The sequence below is a fragment of the Pleurodeles waltl genome, chromosome 2_2 (assembly GCF_031143425.1).
Source record: "Pleurodeles waltl isolate 20211129_DDA chromosome 2_2, aPleWal1.hap1.20221129, whole genome shotgun sequence".
Lineage (NCBI taxonomy): Eukaryota > Metazoa > Chordata > Amphibia > Caudata > Salamandridae > Pleurodeles > Pleurodeles waltl.
The window spans coordinates 199,703,195-199,726,417 of NC_090439.1; the positions used below are offsets into that span (position 1 = coordinate 199,703,195).

At 47.1% G+C, this 23,223-nt stretch overlaps 1 protein-coding gene across 2 annotated transcripts in view; it reads right to left on the reverse strand.

The window, feature by feature from the left end:
• Positions 1–23,223, reverse strand: part of ERP44 (endoplasmic reticulum protein 44) — a 1,253,443-nt gene that overhangs the window by 872,940 nt on the left and 357,280 nt on the right. For both annotated transcript variants that reach the window (XM_069219628.1, XM_069219627.1), the window contains exon 5: positions 6,047–6,231. In XM_069219628.1, the coding sequence (XP_069075729.1) occupies positions 6,047–6,231 (185 nt within the window). The remainder of the gene's footprint in view (positions 1–6,046; positions 6,232–23,223) is intronic.

Consider the following 23,223-nt stretch of genomic DNA (forward strand, 5'->3'; position numbering starts at 1 on the left):
AGATTTTGAGGGGTGGGCCTTTATCAGCCAGAGGCCACATCGAATCATCCAGCCCTGCCCATTCCATGAGTTCTGTGTCTTCCTGCGAGAGTACCCTGTCCATGTCATTCACCAACTGCCGCCCTGGCTCAGATGGTGTCAGCTGGCAGAACATGCTGACTCAGGCTGCCCAAATTTTGTCTCTGCCTCCCTTAGCCCAGGCCACCGCACACCAGGCTACGGTGTCTGTGAGCAGCTCTGCTCCACATGATTCCTCAGGATTGTTGCGGATTGTGCAGAGCTTCAGTGAAACACGACTGCCATGTTAGGCAACCAGGGCACCCCCTAAGGATATAATTTTAATTGAGTTCAGCTTTATTCATAGGTTTAAAGGACTCCTTGATTATTGGTTGAGCACTACGTTTACATTCCACAGGTGTGTGGATACTGCCTCTAGTCGACTCATTCTCTTTTTCCCCCCCCAGGAATTTTCCTAGCGTCGTCCTGTTTGTTCCCTAGTATGCAACAATGGCCACCAGGTGGACCTTAATGGATGCAAAAGTTAGGATGTCCTCCAAGAGGTCTGTAAGTTATTTAATGACTGTGGATTCCTTTCTTCTAGTCTTGAAGAACCCTTCTCTGCTGCACCAATGAACAAATCTATTCCACTTGAATGTGTATCATCTTCTTGTTGGGGGCCCCCTGGCCTTCCTCAGTATTTCCATGTTTCTTTTAGGGACCCTTAAGTGTCCAAACTCTAAGTCCTCAGGAGCCATGCTGCCACTATGAGGCTTACTGGTTCAGGATGGCCTATCTGTTCCTTCTGTATTGTGAGGAGGTCTTGAGAGAGTGATAGTTTTATTATTTCCCTTTGTGACTTCTATATGGGGTCCGAAATTCACAACTCTTTTGCCCATTGTGGTAAAATAAGGTTTAGTGTCATTGACGATTGCGTGGACTTGCTTTGCACCAGTAGAATCAGTGGAAATTTGGGGAAGCATGTGCAAATATCACTGACTAATCTATTGATAGGTCTTTCCCTCTTGACTAATAGTGTGGGTAGCAGGACGCAGTTTTGTCACTTAGCATTTCCTGGCATGGAAAAGAGATGCACCATTGGTGTGCCTTACCTTTGCAACACTCCCTGCAGTACTTGTTCATTTGGTTCCCACCTGCTTAGCGCATCTGCCTGTACGTTCAGTACTCCTGGCAGGTCTATCACTATCAGGTCCATGGGTCTTTGAATGATCCATTAACAGATTTCCGGGGCCAGTTTTGAGACTACCTGCGATCTTGTTCACCCTGCTCGTTAAAAGGTTATCACTGTCAATAGACTGTTCCATCTGGTAGAGGGGAGTTTGTTCTTTCAATGTCAGAGCTCTCTTGTATACAGAGGTTGCTTTGCTATCTCGGAACTCAATGGTGCACCCAGAAACACTTTCCCTTCTTCCGGTGATCATATCCAATATTCATAGAGAACCCTAGCTTGTGAAGTGTTGGCATAACTGTTTTATCTCCCTCTGGCACTGTATTTGTGAGCTCCCTTTTACTGGCCAATTGTCTGGGTAGGGATATATGTAAATGCCCCTTCCCCCAAGTGTGTGGCCACTACTGCCAGGCACTTTCTGAATACATCCTGTGGTTTACATCCTAAAGGGCACAACTTTGAACTAGTAATGTACCTTGTTTATGACGAATCAGTGAAAATGCCAGTGTTGGTGGTCCATCGGTATGTTTAGGTAGGCGTGCTGAAATCCACCATGGCCCTGTACTCTCCCCTTTTCAGAAGTGGTATTACCTCAAGGACTGTGGTCATTTTGAAACATTGTGACTTTATTTGTTTAGTAATCATAAATCCAGTATCGGTCTTGAAGACTGATTAGGCTTTGGCAGCAGAAAGTATCCAGAGTATATGCCCTTGTTGTCTCTATAGCTTCATTTTGCAACTTGGACTTTGTGATGGAGACAAGCTAACTCTTCTACTGTGTCTTTTTTCCCATTCACTCGGTGGCCCCCTTGCTGGTCTTTTTTTTTTGTTTGATGCAATGCACATGTCTTTTGATACTCTGCATCCATCTGTTGGAGGTGTTTGCCTCCTACCCCTTAAAGAACCCACCCCACCACTGGTGTTTTGTGTAGGAGAGTCTAGTGAGTCAGTTGGTTGCTGAGCCCCAGCCTTCCGGGCTTTGACCTTTTCCTGGTGCCCTGCCACAAAAAAAGCTTTTGTGGTGCAGAATGATGCTGCACATTTTGGTGTTAAGTGCTTGTGAGACCCCCCCCCAGGTTAGCTGAATGCTGCTTGGGGTCCTCATGCCTGGAAGGCACCCCTCCCCCTTATCGATTGGCCTTCTTGCTGGTACGGTACTTCTTTTTAAAATGCCCCTTGAAATTGCCATGCCCCAAATGTTGGTGTATTTTCATTACTCTCCTCCATCTGTTGGAGGGCCTCGTCAACTGCCAGACCAAATGGATGGATCCAGAAACTCCAAGTCTGGCATGCCTCCTCAGCGTTGCCCCTACGCATACATCTGCTTGCGATGTCCACTGTTGCGGGCTGACTTGAGACAGGTGTTTGTGATCATCTTGCTAATTTGTAAAACCGCTTTTGCTTTCTTCTGATATTGTTCTGGGAGCTGCTGCCTTAGGTCTTCGATTGCATCCCATTGTTGACGGCCTTAACGGCTGAGGAGTGCGCTGGCAGTTGCAATTGTTCACTGGGCTGCCGCCACTATCCATCTTTCTGCCGACCATCTCCAAGATCTTTGTCTTTGTCTGGGGTGGACCCATAGATATAGGGTTGTTCCATCTCTTTCTCATTGTTGTGATTATGGAGTCAGCCACTGCACTGCCCCTGATAAACAGTGGGCTGTGTGTTGAGGTCTTGTACTTTTTCTCAGGGGGTAACCGCCTTCAAGGGGGTGGGTTCTCAAAAGGTCTCCTTTCATTGGTTCAAGCTCCTTGGATGATGTTTTGGGAGATACAGGTTGTTGGTCTGCCTCTGCATGAGCGTCTACAGGAGAAAGCAATAGTCCGGCTGCTCCTCCTCAAGCTGGCCTCTGTACATGTCTGCAGCTCACTTCATCCGCGAGTTGTAGGTTGCAGGATTGTCTGGCAGTGAAGGCCTAAAAAAATTTAAGTCCTAATGCCCCGCCTGTGAGTCAACATGGACACCCTGCCATGCATCTTTTTATGTGCTTTCATAGTTATCAAAAGCCATTTCCTCGATTTCCCCTTCACCAGTACAGAGGAACTCTTCCCATTTCTCAGCATGTGGTTTTGAGCTCTCCTTTTTTATCCTCAACCCTTTAAGTTGCTGTGGTTTTGGTGGAATTTAAATCTCTCCAAGGATTATTGGAAATCCTTCTTTTGTATGATGGCTGTCTTTTCTACCTCGAGTCGACGTTTCTTGCAATTGACCTTGTGGGCCTGTTGTTCTACATTGAGGGTCTGCATCAACCTCCTTTTCAACCCCCAAGTTTCCTTCTCCTTCGACTCCCTTTCCCTAAACTTGTTGTGATAGCTCTTCGGCATCAAAGCAATCTCTGAGGATTTATCTACTGTGGTGTCCCTGGTCTTTAACCCATAAGGCTTTTTTCTGCTTTTGTCGCCCTTCAATTGTCGCAAGTTTTTGTGTCAGGTGGCTCTTCCAGGGCATAGAATCCATCCTTCTTGGCTTAGCCACAGCATACATGTGCACTGCTACCTGTTGATGCTTCTTGGATTCTGCCTCCTTTAAAGTCTTCCTCACCATGTTCAATTTTTCTAGTTCAATGACTTTCCTCAGTGTTGGAGCCCCCTTCATGTCAGAGTTCACTCTCCTTCGTGTTGTCCTCCTCGCTGGATAGGCCACTATCTTGGAGAGATGTGCTTTTCCTGCGACGGCATCGTTGTTTACTGTAATCACTGCTGCTTTTATTAACCTTCAACGTTTTTGGTTGAAGTCCGGCATGCGTGTCACAACCCTCAGCCCTGTGGTCTTTTGGCAGGCACAAGTTGCAAACTTTGTGGCTATCATTTTGTTGAAGCTTGTGGTGACACCGCAGATAAAATCTCAAGGGAGAATTCAAAATCTCTCCCTTGGGCTTTGGGTACCTGGATGTGCAATCTCCAACCACATTTTCCAGGTTTGAAAATTCTTCGATGAAAATCCATTCTTGACTATGTTTTGTCTTTTTTCTTCCAACCTTATTTCTCTCTCTCTCTCGTAGTTTTCCCTTGACAATCGGTCAATGCAATCTTCCTATTGTTTAAGCTCCTGCACCCTGCTTCCAGATCCAATGGCTGAAAAAAGAATCTGAAGATGGTAACAATGCACAGGAACTTCTAGGGCACACATCTGACATCACAGTGGGAGAGACATAACACTAAATGGTGGCCGACGACGACACCTACAAGAAAAGAAGAAGAAAAAAAAAAAGACGACCTTTCCGGACCCAACCACTAGTCTTATAATACAGAAAAGATTCACACTGCAAAATTTTAAATTCATAAATCGGTATTCATCAAATCAAAATAAAAAGAGGAAAGCAAACAATATACATTTTAAAGAGGAAGCAACATCGCTGGCAGAATGGAGTATTTCACGGATGGCAAAACTGGCCTTTCCTAAAGAGGCTGTGATGGTGTTATTTATTTCATAATTATCTAATTGCCTTACCTGAAAGATTTTAGATTCTGTGTTGTTTAAGGGATGACATTGGAGGTAAGGTTCTGCCAGAGATAATCCTTTGAGGGCTCTGGTTGACAGAGTTATCTACGTGCTAAAGAACACACGTCAGACCTCGACAAGTGGTTTGTGAGAATCTGAAACATTGTTGTCTATAAGAAAGCTTTGTTTGCTTTTTAAAGCAGGCCTATGCACTGTTACCTCACTGGGTTGAAGCAACCGTTTTTGGACCACGTGCATAAGAGCGACAAAGACCACACATGCCCATTATGCCATGTAGCAGTATCCTTGATGGTCTCAGCACCTAAACAGGGATCCTCACGGATATTATAACTAGGGATCCGGTTTTATGACATTTGGCATGTTAGTCTGCATTTATCCACGTTTAGTTTTTACTAATGTTATCTCTATTTATCGGTATATATTTTGGGTTTTGTGAAGAAATTAAGCAAAGCGAGAATAGTTTTCACATTTATTTAACTAATAAATGTACATTCTTATTTGAATATCTGACAGGTTTCAATGCTATGACGACCTCTATATGATAAATCAATAAACATATGAAAAAATGAACATTTTAATATCAACTATGAAAAAATGAACATTTTAATATCAACTCTATGCATATTACCTGTCAAAACCTCATTACTAAAATGTCGTTTTTTATTAACCCTATTACCTATAAATCCCCACAGTTATTGGCATGACAAACATGACTGGATTACTTTTCATCTTTTCCACATTTAAAAACCCGGGCAGGAAAATAAATGGTTTTCGGTTCGCATTTTTCTGTGTATATCAGTAAACAGGGAAGTGTTCAGAATATTCTGTCCAGATATAATATACCACGTGACTATGAATCTCTATCCAAGGTCTTGTTGTTACGGGGGAAGGAGGAGATTGATGTGTTTGGCAAGGTTGGGCTTGCAATTCGGAGACAACAACAATTGCACTGGAGTCATAACTATATTGCTAACTTTAACCATAACATTTAGGAAATGATGGCAAAAAAATAATAATGCACGATCGTGCAGGAAGTTAACTGGACAGTATAGTTTTCAATTTCTAAATGAATATTAACTTTATTTAGCAAAGATGCTGCTACTTGTACTGGCAGCAAAGTGGGAGAAATGACTGGGTGATCAACAATTCTCCAACATGTGTTTTTATTTTTTAATATGTGGTAAAGAACTCCTAATTTCCAGGACATTTGGTTACAGATTATTTTAATGTATTAAAGTTATGTGTTTTATATAGTATATTTTCCACCCTGTCTTCCCGAGTTCTTAAATGATACTAAACAAAATAGTAAAAATAAAACATTTATTAGAGAATAAATAACTATATATTTCTTAAAACATAAATAGGACAAACACTTAAAATAACAGAACAGAAACTTACGTCAAGGGTTTTAAGTTCTTCTAAATCTCCAATTTCTTTAATCGGATCACTTTTCTGTTGCCTGATGAAATCTGCTATTGCTGACATTGATCTCTGACCACGATATTCTCTTTTCATCATCATTCCATTTCTAAATAATTTTAAGGTCGGATACTTGCTTATCCTGTACCTCTGGGCTATATCGGCTAACAAGGATAAAAAAGAAAACTTAGGCTGTGCCATAAATTATATAAAAAAACCTGTCCTACATTTTACAGAAGAAAATAAAACATGCTTTAATTTAAAAAAACATACACATCCTTATCGAAATGGACAGATTTCGGTTTCGTAGTTTGATTCTCCAAACTACTTTCTTTGGCCACATCTATCTCATTTCCCAAATGTAGCAATCACTTTCCTACCTTTGTGAATATTACATAATAGTGGATGGAAAACCCTTGGATTTGCTGTGGATTTTGCCAAGCAGAGACCAGAGACGTTAACTTGTTAAAGCACAGAAGAAAGTGATAGGCTGCTTTTGATAAACTGAAGGTTAACAAAGGGCCTCAATTAGACCCTTGAAGGGGACGATTTGCCCTAGTTAGCGATCTTCACCTACCGGATGGAAATCTCTGTGGTGGTTGGAGCCATCACAGCTCACTTCAAAGCATTGAAAGTTTACCAATTGGGCAGCATATTAAAAGCAAAATTTGCGAGTTTGTTTTTGCTAATCAACAAGGCAGGAGCCTGTTTCCTCTAGATAAAAACAAATGCCCTTGACCCACTAGGTGTTTTCTTTCAGAGCACGAGGTACATTCTGCACTGCCCATACGCATGACCCCCACGCACCATATTGTAGACACAGGCAGCAACAATGAGTGACTACTGACTCGCCCTCAGTAGTGTAGGACGACTGTCATGGTGACTGGCCGTTCCTCTGTGGGTAGGCCACCAGGACAGAGATTTACACCAGAATTTGCCCAGACGCTAAGAAAAATGTTTGGCAGGAAGGGAGATTTGCCAATTTACAGTAGTGTTTCTGCTCTAACAAACTTTATGTACATACCACAAGCTTTTCAGTTTCCATGAAATGCACCAATACAAATTCCAATTCATGCATGGCTACTGAAATGTAAAATTATGCGTCACAGAACAAATTTATTAGAGTAATCCCTCAGACCAAGGGGACGGGGTTATCAAGGCCAAATCAATAAACGCTGCACTCAGTATGTGTTAAAAAATATATAATCACCGAAACTCCACGTTCACTCAAGCTCACAAAACTCTAAAAAAAAAAAAAAAAAAAAAAAACCTAAGGGCAGCAAATATGAGTGCCTGGCTACTAGAAAAATGTTTGACTGTAATTTGATAAAAAAACAAAAAATACATATTTTATTTATAAACTGTTACAGGATGGAAATGATCTTTGAAAATTGTATAAATCGAGATAATTAAAACTGAATTTATTTTCAATGGTGGAGTAAGGGAGGATATCAGATGTTGGGTCGAGATGCATGATGAGCACTATTCCTTTCTTTGCCCAATCTTTGCAACAAAAAAAGGAGTTCTACCTTCACTTGTGAGTTTACTAGTGTGCCACAAAGAGGCAAGGGTAGATAGTTTCATTTTCCTATTTCATCATCTAATTTCCAGATAGCTTGGGCCATACCTGATAAGAACAGTGAAAAGTGTTAGATGATGATTTTTGTGCTAGAGATTATAGAGTGAAGGTTAAGGGGATATATTAAGTTTTTGTCCAATAGTTAACCAAGTCAGCTATTGTGAAGTTAATGGGATAATCCAGTGTATATCTTGTTTAGATAGGTATGCATTTTAATATTTACGGTAGTCAGCTAGATTGAGAGCTCCGAGTGGTTTTGTTAATCTAAGTTTCTTAAGTGCTATACTCACGTTTTTTGACAGCCACAGGAAGTCACTGATGAAAGTCTTTTTTTTGAAGAACTCATCAGAAAGTAAAGTAAAATAGCAGACATACCCATGAATTAAAAAAAATTATTACAGTGGGAATCATCATTTTGATGGTTTGAATTCGTCAATACCAAGTAATATGTTTGACTAACCATTTTTATTAGCAGATTTTTAATGTTCATAAGAAATGTACTTTCATTGTATTTTATAGATTGATCACTGAAGTGTACTTAATAATTATCCTGTATAAAATAACATTGCACCCTTGGGCCTAAATTAGGGGAATAGGAACGTGCAGCACGGGACGTGCTAATCAAGAGGAGAGACTGTGTTGCTGGGGGAAGGAACCACACCCCCCAGCACTCCCTGCACCCTTGGGCCTACATTAGGGGCATAGGAACGCGGGACGCGCTAATCAAGAGGAGAGATTGTGTTGCTGTGGGAAGGAACCACACCCCCCAGCATTCCCTGCACCCTTGGGCCTACATTATAGGCATAGAAACGCGCAGCGGGGGAGGTGCCCGGGCGAAGCATGGGCTGGGCCGATTCTGTAAGCCTTGGGAAGTTACCGCCTTCGGAAAGATAGCTGATGTTTTTTTACTCTTTTCCTTTCTTCTTATTTTAATATTAGATTGACTAGTTATGGGGAAACGCAAGGCATCAGATATCCCCATGCCTCACTCTGTTATCAAGAAATCAAAGAAACGGTCAACTGACAAAGCGATTGGCCATTCCAACAATAGCAGTAATCGCCTTGAAGCAATAGATACTTTATTTGAAGAGGTGGAAGCCATGTTGAGAAGCACCTCTATTCCACCTCCTATAAGCTATGATACCATCTCATATAAGAAGATTCCTGACTTCTCTAGGAAAAGGCCACAGATGTCCAATTTGACCGCAGATGCCGAACTTCATACTCTCCCATCAGCTCAGATACCAACACCTTCTTGTATGACGAGTATTCCCCCATGTGCTGAGCCCCTTGAGTGCCCTCAAATTGGGGATAAAGCATCTTCGTCTTCTTTAGGCGCAGAGGATTTGGTTTCTTCTGACATTCCATGCTCTAATCGCTATGCTACCCTGACAGAACTTAGCGAATCCTCAGAATGTGATTTGCACACATCTCATGTAGAACGCAAAGGAGGGAATTCTATACCCCATTTACCCTTGTCTCAGGACAGACTAACACAATGAAATGGAGTACTCGACCTGGCCACCATTTCACAGAAGTTGGATGATTTAAAGAACTTGGTATTAGTCCTGAACAAATTTGTGGGAGAATATGCACAGAGGATAGTGTGTAATTGTCAGCGATCTAGTATGGGCTATAGATCCTGGTTTCAGATGGGGTGTTTACCGCTCCATCTGCAATAGAAATCTGTGCCAAAGTGGTTAAGCCCCCCCACATGTACGGTCTTGAATGTAAGTCCTGGTAGTATGATGGTAAATAGTAAAGAGAGTTGCCCTACTGTGCAAGTACCAACTGGTCGGATACATAATTCAGACTCCAAAAATGGGATTACTTGCTGATTAGGGAAGCAGTTTATAACCCAATTTATAGATTCTACCAAGGGTTCACGGGGAGAAATTGGAGCTCAGGTGCATGCAGGATGATCTAAATTCCTCCCCTGTGGCTCATCTCAAGAAGCAAACAAGAATGGGGGCCGAGGATGGAGGAGAAGAGCAAGTTACTTACCTTCAGTAACTCTTTTTCTGGTGGATACACTAGCTACTTGTGGATTCCTCACCTAATGAATTCTCCCCATGCGTAGCATTCAATGGAAACTTCTCTCCAGCTCTGCACGTCGGCGAGGACATCACAATTGCCCGACTCCACGCGGCTCCGCCTGACGTCATTGTAGCAATAAGAGGCCCTCGCCGGCGTCAGTTTACGCCATTTTTGACGTGCATTTGAAACGAATAAACATCGACAATCCAAACATCTCATGATCATAACCAGTAAACCTTTATAGAAAACGCAAAAGTCAATAACAGAAACAATACCAATAGTCCTTCTTAAAAGTTCTACACCATCATGAACAAATTTAAGAACTTGCAAATAAACCGAAATGCAACTATATATGTATGTACATATATACAAATATACAAAATTAAAAAATACAAATGCCCACCCAAGGCGATCTCGGTATGACCAGACAGACAACGGGGAGGCGGGAGGGACCGTGAGGAATCCACAGGTAGCTAGTGTATCCACCAGAAAATGTGTTACCGAAGGTAAGTAACTTGCTCTTCTGATGGATACAACTACCTGTGGATTCCTCACCTAATGAATAGAGTCCCAAAGTAGTACCACCTCAGAGGAGGGTGTCTGTCTGGTCACATCAGGAACTCCTGCAGCACAGACCGCGCAAAATGGCCATCCCTCCGCACCTCCGAATCCAGGCAATAATGCTTTACAAAGGTGTGGAGGGAAGACTAAGTTGCGGCCTTACAAATGTCTGCTACCAGAACACCTGTGGCCAGGGCCGATGAGGTCTACTTGGCCCTGGTGGAATGGGCCTTGATCCCCTCAGGAGGATCCTTCTTCGCCAATGAGTAGCATATTTTAATACAAAGAACGACCCACTGGGACAGCGTTCGCTTGTGGACGGCCTTCCCCTTCCTCTTCCCCACGTATCCAATAAAGAGTTGGTCATCCAAGCGGAACTCTCGTCCTGTCAATGTAAAAGTTGAGAGCCCTCCTGGGGTCCAGACGATGGAGTTTTTCCTCCTCCTTAGATGGATGCGGAGGATGGTAGAATGTCGAGAGAGTGATGGATTGTCCCAAGTGAAACAGAGACACTACCTTGGGAAGGAAAGCTGCCCTGGTCCTCAAAACCACCTTGTCTTTATGAAAGGTTGTAAACGGCGCATGAACAGACAGTGCCTGGAGCTCACTTACACGTCTAGCCGACGTGATGGCTGTTAGAAACACAGTTTTTAAAAACAAATACCTCAAGGGACAAGAATGAAGTGGTTCAAAGGGAGAGCCCATCAATAAAGTTAGCACCAGATTTAAGTCCCACTGGGGCATGATAAAAGGAGTGGGAGGAAACCTATTAGGAAGACATAAGAAGGCCGACCGGCCCGAAAGATAGCCTTTAACAGTGGCCAAAGCACAACCTCGCTGTGCCAACGACAAAGCAAACAACAATATATCTGATAGATGGGCACTTAAGGGATTAATATGTCGCTCACCACACCAATGAACAAATTTAGCCCACCTGCTCGTGTAGACCGATTTGGTGGAGTGTCGCCTGGCCGATAAAAGAACATCCACCACCTCTGGCGGGAGAGAAAAAGCACTCAGGTTGCCCCGTTCAATCTCGAGGCATGAAGGTGCAGGCTCTGGAGGTGGGGGTGTAGAACCCATCCCTGCGACTGCGAGAGGAGGTCTGCCCTGAGGGAGATGGAGCGGAGGGCACAGCGAGAGTTGGAGTAGGTCTGCGTACCACAACCTTCGTGGCCAATCCGGAGCTATTAGAATGACTTGGGCCCGGTCTTGGCGAATCTTCCTCAGAACCTGAGGAATCAAGGGTATGAGGGGGGGGGGGGGAAACACGTAAAGCAACTGGCCGCATCAGGACATCTGAAACGCGTCCCCGAACGTTCCTTGCTTCAGATACAGAAGGCTGCAGAACAACGGGCAGTGCGCGTTCTCCCGAGTGGCAAATAGGTCTAATCGGGGAAAACCCCACATCTGAAAGATGTAAAGAACCAGATCCCGATGAAGACGCCACTCGTGATCGTCTGAGAAGAACCGACAGACTGTCCGCACGCACGTTTTGAACCCCGGCCAGATGGTTTGCTATTACGCAAAGCCAATGGTCCAGAGCCCAGGACCAGAGTCGCAGAGCCTCTCTGCAAAGAAGGTACGACCCTACACCTCCCTGCTTGTTGATATACCACATCGCGGTCGTGTTGTCCTTTAGAACCTGAACCGACTGACCGTGAAGGGAGGGGAGGAAGGCCTTGAGGGCCAAACGAATCGCCCACAGTTCCAGCAGATTGATATGAAACATCTGCTCCACTGGAGACCAACGACCCTTGATCTCCAGGTCCCCCAGATGCACTCCCCACCCCAAAGTGGAGGCATCCGTTATCACTGTGGTCACCGGAGGAGGCAGCGAAAACGGCTTTCTTGGAGACAGGTTGTTGTCCGTAGCCCACCATCTGAGATCCGCTGCAGTGTCTCTGGAGATCCCCTCTGTGTTGAATCCACTGCCTGCAGAGGCACCACTGAAGAGCCCTCATGTGTCAGCGTGCATGAGTGACCAACAGAATGCAAGAAGCGAAGAAGCCGACCAAACAAAGGACCTTGAGGACTGGAACAAGCGCTCCTTCTTGAAACATTGGAATCAACACCTGGATGTCTTGGATCTACTGTGCCGGAGGAAAGGCCCGACTCAATGTAGTGTCCAGCACTGCCCCTATGAACAGGAGGCGTTGAAAGGGCTCTAGGTGAGACTTGGGCACATTTATTGAAAAGCCCAGACTGAACAACAACTGGGTTGCCAGCTGCAGATGATGCAACATAAGCCCCCGGAGACTCGGCTTTGATCAAACAATCATCCAGGTAAGGGAATACCGCTATCCCTTTCCTCCTGAGGTCTGCTGCAACAACTGCTATCACCTTCGTGAAGACCCGAGGTGCGGAAGTAAGACCAAAAGGAAGGACCGCAAACTGGTAGTGCAGCGATCCCACCACAAACCAGAGATACTTCCTGTGCGACTTGAGAATGGGAATGTGGAAATAAGCATCCTGCAAGTCGACCGACACCATCCAATCCTCCTTGTTCAACACCATAAGTACCTGTGCTAGAGTCAGCATTTTGAATTTCTCCTGCTTGAGGAACCAATTCAAAATCCTCAGGTCTAAGATAGGGCTCAGACGACCATCCTTTTGGGGGATCAGAAAGTACCTTGAATAACATCCCTGACCCCTCTCCTGCTCGGGAACCAACTCCACTGCGCCTTTCAACAATAGGGACAGAACCTCCTGTTCTAGCAACAGGAGATGATCTTCTGAACAAAAGGAAGGACGGGAGGGAAAGGAGGGGGAATCTCCCGAAAGGGAAGGGCATAGCCTTTTCTCAGCACACTGATGACCCAGGAATCTGATGTTATGGACTCCCACATGGGAAGAAAAAGAGAAAGCCTCCCCCCTACTGGAGAGGCATGGGAGACGATGGCGAGAGGACTAGGTCTGCTTTCCTTGTGGCATCCCTCCTGAGGAAGAGGAAGGGTGCTGCTGCTGGGTGGCCCCTCTAGTGCAGATCCTACCCGCCCCCTAAATGATCGATAAGGGAGGCTCGAAGACTGCTGCCCTGGCTGCTGCGATCTCCCACGAAAGGAAGCTCCTCTTCCAAAAACTTGCAGCCGCCTAAACGATCTAAATGGGGTCGAAGCAGCCTGCAGGCCAAAGGACTTAGCAGTGGCCCTACATTCCTTAAAGCGCTCTAGCGCAGAGTCCGCTTTAGACGCAAACAATTTCGCCCCATCAAAAGGCAAGTCCAACAACGTGGCCTGAACATCTGAAGAAAATCCAGAAGTGCATAACCAAGCATGGCACCTGGTGGCAACAGAGGTCCCCATGGCTCTTGCAGCAGAGTCTGTGGTATCCAGCCCTGACTGAATGACTTGCGTAGCCACTGCCTGGGCATCCGAAAGTAGGCCATGCAAGTCCGGGGGCATGTCTGGTAAAACTGTCTTCGCCGCGTCCATTATAGCGTGTATGTACCTGCCAAGAATGCAGGTAGCATTGGCAGATTTTAACGCCATGCTACACAATAAAAAAAACTTGGCCAACTGCTCCATACGCTTGGACTCTCGGTCAGATGGAACTCCCGGAAAAGAGCCAGGAGCAGACCGCGAAGAACAGGATGCCTGTACGACCAGACTCTCTGGGGACGGATGCTTAGACAAAAACTCAGGGTCTCCAGGTGCAGACCTAGAACGTCTGGCAACCGACCTGCTCACAGCTGAGGAGGTGACAGGCTTCTTTCTTCCCCACCTCTTCTATTGGCTCCATAAGAACCTCATTAAATGGCAAAAGAGGATCCGCAATGGCTGAAGCAGTGTGCAGTACTTCTGTCAAAAGGTTGGTTTTAACCTGAGCCGTAGGCAAGGGAAGTTCCAAGAAACTCCCAGCCTTCCTGATGACGGAGTGAAAGGTGGCTGCCTCCTCTGTATACTCCCCTGGGGAGGCCAGATCCCATTCTGGGGAAGTATCAAGTCCACTGGCCGTATCCAATCCTGGAAACTCACTTTGGGGATCAGCAATCTCCCCCCTCCTCAAGGATTTGCTGCTGGTATTCCCTCTCCTCCAGCAACCTGAGGGCCTTCCTTCTGGATCTCAACTTGGCCTCCAACCCCAGCGTCGACATGGAGTGCAACGACGTCGGTGAATGGCGCCGAGAAGGGGTCATGACAGGATCTCCGGATCCACCCGACGCGGCAGATGGATCCATCGGTGCCATGGATAAAGGCCCTGCAACGGACGACGCCATCCAGCTTCGAGGCTCCATCTCATCTGACAACGGCGTCGAAGGTCTCTCTCTCGACGTCGGCGGCTGCGCTGCCGGCATCGGCGCCTGGTTAGAATCTCCTGCCGAACAGAATGGGATAAACGGCGCCGGAACGCCTAGATTGCATGCCAGGGGACCAGTGGGGCCAGCCGGAGCGCCACCTCCTGGAGCCATATTCTGGAATATGGCAAACATGCCATTTAGAAATGCCGCCGGATCCGTCCCCGGAGCTGGAAATGTAGGATAGCTCTGAGGAGCCGGCGCGGACTCCTGCGCGCCTGGATACGCCGGAGAAGCCTGTTGACTTTGAGGCTCCACAACCTCAAAGACCAGCGGCGCCGGGGACGTCTGCGGAGTCACTGGTTGTGGAGACACTGTCGGGCTTACTTCCCAAGACTTACGGCGTCGAGTCGTCAGAGAGCTCGACTCCGACCGGCTTCTGGACCGACGCCTAGAGTCACGATGACGCCGTTTCTTAGGACTCGACTTCCCCGAAGACGATCCATGGTACCGCTTTCTCTCTTTCTTCGACTTGGCTAAGAACAGCTTAGCCTTGTGTTCCTTCAAGGCCTTTGGATTCATCTTTTGGCATGAACCACATTCCTGGACGTCATGATCCGAACTCAGGCACCAAAGGCAGTTGTTGTGGGGATCAGTAACCGACATCCGACCTACGCATTCTCTGCAGGGTTTAAAACCTGACTTCTTCGGAGCAGACATGTCGATAAAAACACAAAGTATCCCTTCCGAAGAGCGAACGATACAGATAGCTAGAAAAGTAACCGTTATCGAAGGCACAGAAAAAAGGGAAATGACGTCGGCACGCCGGCAAGGGCCTGTTATTGCCACAATGACGTCAGACGGAGCCACGTGGAGTCGGGCAATTGTGACTTCCTCGCCGATTTGCAGAGCTAGAGAGAAGTTTCCGTCGAATGCTACGCATGGGGAGAATTCATTAGGTGAGGAATCCACAGGTAGTTGTATCCATCAGAAAAGGTGGCTTTATTTGTCTGGTGGGGGTGCCTAGGTTACCCATTGGTTTTAGAGAAACACAGGATTCCCTTATAAATAAGGTGATTTATTGGTTACAAACGCAGAGAAATTGCCTTTCGGTCATTCGGGCTGATATCCTTGAGGTGGGTAGACATAGTCAACCAGGATTAGAGTTTGATTTCATTTCTATTCTCCTTGTAGATAATCTTTTGGCGGATAACCTTATCAACTCTGATACACGCACTTGTTATTTGAGGGCTTCTAGAGGATCTGTTATCAGACTTCAATCCCATTCACCCCAGGGCAGTGTATGAAGTTTCCCCACCCTATTTGATGGCCTCTCGGGAGAGGCCCAGGATTCTGGTAGAAGCTGTGTCCCAACCATGACTGAGAATCCTCTTCATTCACTATCTGAAATAGAATGAACATCTATTGCTTCTTCTTCTTCAAGGTCCCCTATTGTAGCCTCTGGGGCCAGTTGTGAAGAGTGGATTGGTAATTCTGAGAACGTCTCACATCTTACACCCAGGATCCAGATCCCCTGCTCAGAATTCTCTATTATGTCCTGGAATTTGGCAGGGATTGGCAAAAAGTTGGGAGACCCGGAATGGGCGAGTTTTATTAATAAGCAGGATATATGTTTCTTTCAGGAAACTTGGGCTGAAGATCTGATATTTTTAGATGGGTTTGTGACATACTTTTCCGTGGCCCAACCTGCATCTGGGGGTTTTGGTAGACCTAAGATGGTTCTTATGATCCTGTTGAATAAGAATTTAAAATGTGACCATTCAGCATTACTTATTAACTCGCATGGTTTATTGGGTGTTCAACTTGTATTCCAACCTGATTTTAAAATGATTATAATCAATGTGTACACAAGGTCTGTTTCCCGAGGCACAGACACAAACACTTGCCCAGTTAGCTGAATACATGGAGTCCCTGCATTTGTCAATCAAATTAGTAGTTGCAGGGGATATGAACTGTACCTTTGAACCCAATAATTTTAACAGTAGTCTGATGACTGAGGAGGATGAACTTTGGGGCATCCCTCAATTTAAAGAGAATGTTTAATGTTTTGGCTCTTGTGCTGCTTCACAGTTGACTTCCCTCTGCTTTAGATTTGGACTAAGAGCATGTAATAGCCGTACTAGATCTGATTCAAATATTGCACCTACCTTTAAGCGAGGGCCTTCCTCCAGTGTCGTTGATTAATTTTTGGTGGATATTAGGCTTTGGTCTCTCTCTATAGATATGAAGGTAGAACCCCGCCATGACAGCGACCACAACCCTTTACTCCTTACCTTATTTAGTAATGTGTTTAGGAGAGTTCGGAATACTTAGATTTCCGAGGTTCCTGGTCCCCTTTTGAATCACAGGCAAACCCGTGTCAGCTGGCCCAAAGTAATGTCAAATCCTTATCTGGTAAAGAAAATGAATTCATCTTTCTCAAAAATGTTGTCAGGTTTTGAGGAGTTTGAGGCCAGTGACATTCCAATTCTGAGTATCCACGAAGAAATGGTAAGGATTTTACAGGGTATTTTTTATAGGGAAATTACCATCAGGCACCCCTCTGACAATACCATGGAATGGTTTAATAAGGATTGTTGCAATGGCAAGTTAAATCTAAAATCAGCCATTAAGACTCACTCACAGGGGCAATTAGAAACGCTAGACTTAGGTATAATAAAACCCTGCAATTGGCAAAGAGAGGTTGGGAAGACATTATTTGGGAGAGTCCGCTGGATGCAATCAAACATCAAGATAATGGGACCTTCTGGAAGCTGCTAGCCAATAGATACAGAGGGAGCAATGGCACTATCTGTACGCATATCCAGCCCGAAAGATGGGTGGACCATTTCTCCCAGCTTTATGCTTTACCTTTATTACAGGATTCTACACCATTGTCTCTGGACGAATCATGTCATGGGACTGACGATTGTAGAACATCCATTGACAGCTCTGTAGAGATTATCGTTTTCTCAATGGCGGAAACTGTAGCTGCTATTAATTCCCTAAAATCACCCAAGGCACCAGGCCCTGACAAGATACCGGGTGACCTGTTTAAATCTGAACCTGTTATTTGGTCCTGGTACATAAATATGCTATCAAATGCTATAGCAGCAGGAGGTTCTATCCCTGAAACTTGGCACGGGCGGAAATAATTCCCATTTATAAAAAGGGCGATGTGGGTTCGCCTGTGTAAAGAAATGGCTCCCTGTTGCAGTTACCCCCCACTTTTTGCCTGATACTGATGCTGACTTGACTGAGAAGTGTGCTGGGACCCTGCTAACCAGGCCCCAGCACCAGTGTTCTTTCACTAAACTGCACCTTTGTTCCCACAATTGGCACACCCTGGCATCCAGATAAGTTCCTTGTAAATGGTACCCCTGGTACCAGTGCCCTGATGTCAGGGAAGGTCTCTAAGGGCTGCAGCATATCTTATCCCACCCTGGAGACCCCCTCACTCAGCACAGACACACTGCTTGCCAGCTTGTGTGTGCTAGTGGGGCTAAAATGACAGTCAACATGGCACTCCCCTCAGGGTGCCATGCCAACCTCACACTGCCTGTGGCATAGGTAAGTCACCCCTCTAGCAGCCCTTACAGCCCTAAGGCAGGGTGCACTATACCACAGGTGAGGGCATAGGTGCATGAGCATTATGCCCCTACAGTGTCTAAGCAAAACCTTAGACATTGTAAGTGCAGGGTAGCCATAAGAGTATATGGTCTGGGAGTCTGTCAAAAACGAACTCCACAGTTCCATAATGGCTATACTGAAATCTGGGAAGTTTGGTATCAAACTTCTCAGCACAATAAATGCACACTGATGCCAGCGTGGAATTTATTGTAAAATGTCCCCAGAGGGCATCTTAGAGATGCCCCCTGAATACCAGTCCAACTCCTAGTGCTAGGCTAACCAGTTTCTGCCAGCCTGCCACAACCAGACGAGTTTCTGGCCACATTGGGAGAGTGCCTTTGTCACTCTGTGGCCAGGAACAAAGCCTGTTCTGGGCGGAGGTGCTTCACACCTCCCCCTGCAGGAACTGTAACACCTGGCGGTGAGCCTCAAAGGCTCAAGCCTGATGTTACAGCACCCCAGGGCATCCCAGCTAGTGGAGATGCCCGACCCTCCGGCCACTGCCCCCACTTTTGGCAGCAAGGCTAGAGGAGATAATGAGAAAAACAAGGAGGAGTCACCCACCAGTCAGGACTGCCCCTAAGGTGCCCTGAGCTGAGGTGACCCCTACCTTTAGAAATCCTCCATCTTGAGATTGGAGGATTCCCCCAATAGGATTAGGGATGTGCCCCCCCCCCCCCTCAGGGAGGAGGCACAAAGAGGGTGTAGCCACTCTCCAGGACAGTAGCCATTGGCTACTGCCCTCCTGACCTAAACACACCCCCTAGAACTAGTATTTAGGGGCAACCCAGAACTCAAGAAATCAGATTCCTGCTACCTACATAAAGAATAAGGACTGCTGACCTGAAAGCCCTACACAGACGACGGAGACGACAACTGACTTGACCCCAGCCCTACCGGCCTGTCTCCAGACTCAACTAACCTTCACAGTGACGCATCAGACAGGGACCAGTGACCTCTGAAGCCTCAGAGGACTGCCTTGAACCGAAGGACCAAGAAACTCCAGAGAACAGCGGCACTGTTCACCTACAGCAACATTTTTGCAACTTTGAAGCAACTTTTAAAGAACTCACTCTTCCCGCCCGAAGCGTGAGAATTCACCCTCTGCACCGACGCCCCAGGCTTGAGCTCCAGAGAACCAACAATGCAGAGAGGACCTCCAGCTGACTGTGACCTCGTGAGTAACCTGAGACGACCCTCCTGCACCCCCACAGCGACGCCTGCAGAGAGGATACAGAGGCTCCCCCTGACCGCGACTGCCTGGAACAAAGAACCCGACGCCTGGACCAAGTACTGCACCCGCAGCCCCCAGGACCTAAAGGAACCAACCTCAAGTGCATGAGTGACCATTAGGCGACCCTCTGCCTAGCCCAGTAGGTGGCTGGCATGAGATGCCCCCCTGTGCCATGCCTGCATCGCTAGAGTGACCCCCGGGTCCCTCCATTGATTTCTACAGGAAACCCGACACCAACTTTGCACACTGCACCCAGCTGCCCCTCTGCCACTGAGGGCGTGCTTTGTGTGCCTGTTTGTGTCCCCCCCAGTGCTCTACAAACCCCCCCTGGTCTGCCCTCCGAAGACGCAGGTACTTACCTGTTGGCAGACTGGAACCACAGCACCCATGTTCTCCATAGGTGCCCATGTGTTTTGGGCCCTCCTTTGACCTCTGCACCTGACCAGCCCGGTGTTGCTGGTGCAGTGACTTTGGGGTTGCCTTGAACCCCCAACGGTGGGCTGCTTATGCCCAGGAAACCAAACTTGTAAGTGCTTTACTTACCTCAGAAACTTAACCTTACTTACCTCCCCCAGGAACTGTTGATTTTTGCACTGTCTCCACTTTTAAAATAGCTTATTGCCATTTTTACCTATACTGTGTATGTTACTGCTCTAATTCCTTACTTCCCTGTGTGGAGTACCTTGCATTTTATGTATTTACTTCAAATCTTGAATCTTGTGGTTCTAAAATAAATTAAGAAAATATATTTTCTATATAAAAACTATTGGCCTGGAGTTAGGTCTTTTAAGTATGTGTTCCTCATTTATTGCCTGTGTGTACAACAAATGCTTAACACTACCCCCTGATAAGCCTACTGCTCGACCACACTACCACAAAATAGAGCATTAGAATTATCTAATTTTGCCACTGTCAACCTCTAAGGGGAACCCTTGCACTCTGTGCACATGATCTCTCACTTTGAGATAGTATATACAGAGCCAACTTCCTACAAGGAGGCATCGCCATCATCTACAAGAACACTCTCGGATCACGGCCAACACCGAAGACACCCTCAGCACCGCCAAACACCTGCACTTCCAAATCCACACTGACCCAACCACCACCCTTCGAGGGACCCTCGTCTACAGGCCCCCCGGCCCACAACAGCAGTTCAGTGACTGCATTACCGACATAATCAGCACGCACGCTCTCGCATCCACTGACTACATACTCCTTGGAGACAAACTTCCACCTCGAGAACACCAACGACAACAACAACACCGCCACCCTGCTCGACAACCTCTTCAACCTCAGCCTCAAACAGCTCGTCACAACACCAATTCACTCCGCAGGACACACGCGACCCTATTTTCTCAGCCAGCAATCACGTCTCTTTCAGCCACACCGCCGAACTCCACTGGACAGACCACCGCTGCATCTACTTCTCCTTCAAGTAACCCACAACACACAACCACCCACAACGAATCCCCCACCGCAGTTGGAACAAGGTCACAGAAGACCTACTTATCGCGACCCTCTCCCAGAACCCACCCATCGACACCACCGACACTGATGCAACTGCCCGCAACTTCAGGCAATGGATCAACACCAATGCCAATAGTCTTGCCCCATTCAAGAATCCCTACCATAGACGCACCGACAAAAATGCCTTCTGGTTTACAACCGACCTTCACGAATCTAAACAAAGCTGCCAAAGACTCAAAAGAAAGTGGTGCCAAGATCAGACTCTGGACAACTACACAGCCTTCAAAAACACCATCCGCAGACACCACCAACTCATCCGAGCCACCAAAAGAACTACCTTCAAGGACCGAATCCACAACAACGCACACAGCCACAAGGAGCTCTTCAACGTCGTGAAGGAACTCTCCAACCCAAACGTCAACATCATCCCGACATCCCTACTTCCACTGCAAGATTGCAGACATCCATGACAGCTTCAGCACCCAGACCCCCCGGCAACCACCAACACCACAGATTCATCACCGACCAACCTCCTGGTCTCCTGGACCCCAGTCAACGACAATGACACCATCGAAATCATGAACACCATCCACTCCGGCTCTTCATCTGACCCCTGCCCTCACCACATCCTCAACAAAGCAAGCTCCATCATCGCATCCCAACTACGGTAGATCATCAACAGTTCCTTCGAGTCCGCCACCTTCCAGGAGAGCTGGAAACACGGCAAGATCAACGCCCTCCTTAAAAAAAAAAAAAAAAATCCTAGGCGGACCCAAAGGACCTCAAGAACTTCCGGCCTATTTCCCTGCTCCCCTTCCCAGCAAAAGTCATTGAGAAGGCCGCCAACAGACAACTAACCCGCTTCCTAGAAGAGAAGTGCACCCTGGACCCTTCCCAATCCGGATTTCGCAGCAACCACAGCACCGAAACCACCCTCACCGCTGCCACCAACAACATCAGAACCATACTGGACAGCGGCAAAACCGCTGCCTTCATCCTCCTGAACCTCTCAGCCGCGTTCGACACAGTCTGCAACCACACCCTACGCTCACGCCTCAGCAAGCTGGAATCCGCGACAGAGCCCTGGACTGGGTCACCTACTTTCTCCCCGGCAGAACCCAGAGAGTCCGCCTCCCCCCATTCCGCTCGGACGCCACCAAAATCATCTGCGGCGAACCCCACGCTTCGTCCCTCAGCCTGACCCTCTTCTACGTTTACATGGCCCACTCGTTAACATTGCCCGATCCCACAACCTTAACATCATCTCATACGCCGACGACACCCAGCTGATCCTCTCCCTCACCAAGGACTCTGTCAAGAACTACCTAGCTGTGGGTTCTGGGGAGGGAGGAGAGGCTCGGTCACAGGTTCTGGTGCCAGGATTTTCCAGGACGAAGCCGTTGTAGATGTCCTGGATCTTGCAGTGGAAAAAGGTGGTGAGTTTGTTGCAGAGATCCAATGACGGGGGATGCTAGTGGCTTCGGAGGGGGGATCTGTGAACTCGATGACTGAGATGAGTTCCTTAGAGTTGTGTGCGGAGGAGTTTATGCACTCCCGGAGTGCGTCCTTCCTAGTGTTCTAAGTTTTTCGGCGGTGGGTGGCGGTAACGGCTCTGAATGAGGCGAGGTCTTCGCTGGTTTGGCTATTCCTCCATTTTTTCTCTAAACGTCTGCGGGTACACTTTGATTCTTAGAGTTCAGTGGTGAACCAGCTGGCTTTCTTAGGTACGCGTTTGCCCAATGTCAGCTGGAGGGGGGCTTGAGTGCCGGCGCATTCAGTGATCCATGCGTTGAGATTGCGTGCCGATGTGTTGGTGTCATCGGAGGGAGGAATTTGGCAAGCGATGAGGTTAGTTGCTCGTTGGTGATTTTGTTCCATTTCCTGTGGGGGGGCTCTTGGGGTGCGGTGATTGTGAAGTATATGCAGCGGTTGTCGGTCTAGTCTGAGGTGGAGATGGTCTCTATGGTGATCCGGTTGCTTGAGGTGAAGATGGGGTCCAGCCAGTGTCCTGCGATGTGTGTGGTTGTGGAGACCAGCTGTCTGAGGCTGAAGGTGGCAAGGTCGTCGAATAGAGCGGTGGTGTTTGGATCGGTGCAACCCTCGAGGTGGAAATTCAGGTCACCGAGGAGGAGGTTGTCGTCTGATGCCAGGGCCTGGGGGGTAGCAATGTCTACAATGTCGTCTATGAAAGATGGGCGGGGGCCTGGTGTCCTGTACACTAGGGTGCCACGCATGGAGTTGTGGTTGGAGTGGACCAGGAAGTGAATGTTCCATGGTGGTGCATTGTTCTTCTGGGACGGCCTTGACACGTACTGAGGACTTGTGTACGATGGCGAGTCCTCTGCCCAGCCATGCACCACAGGCAAATCAGATGTGTGTCCATTACATACATTTGCTTGAGGCAGGACCCA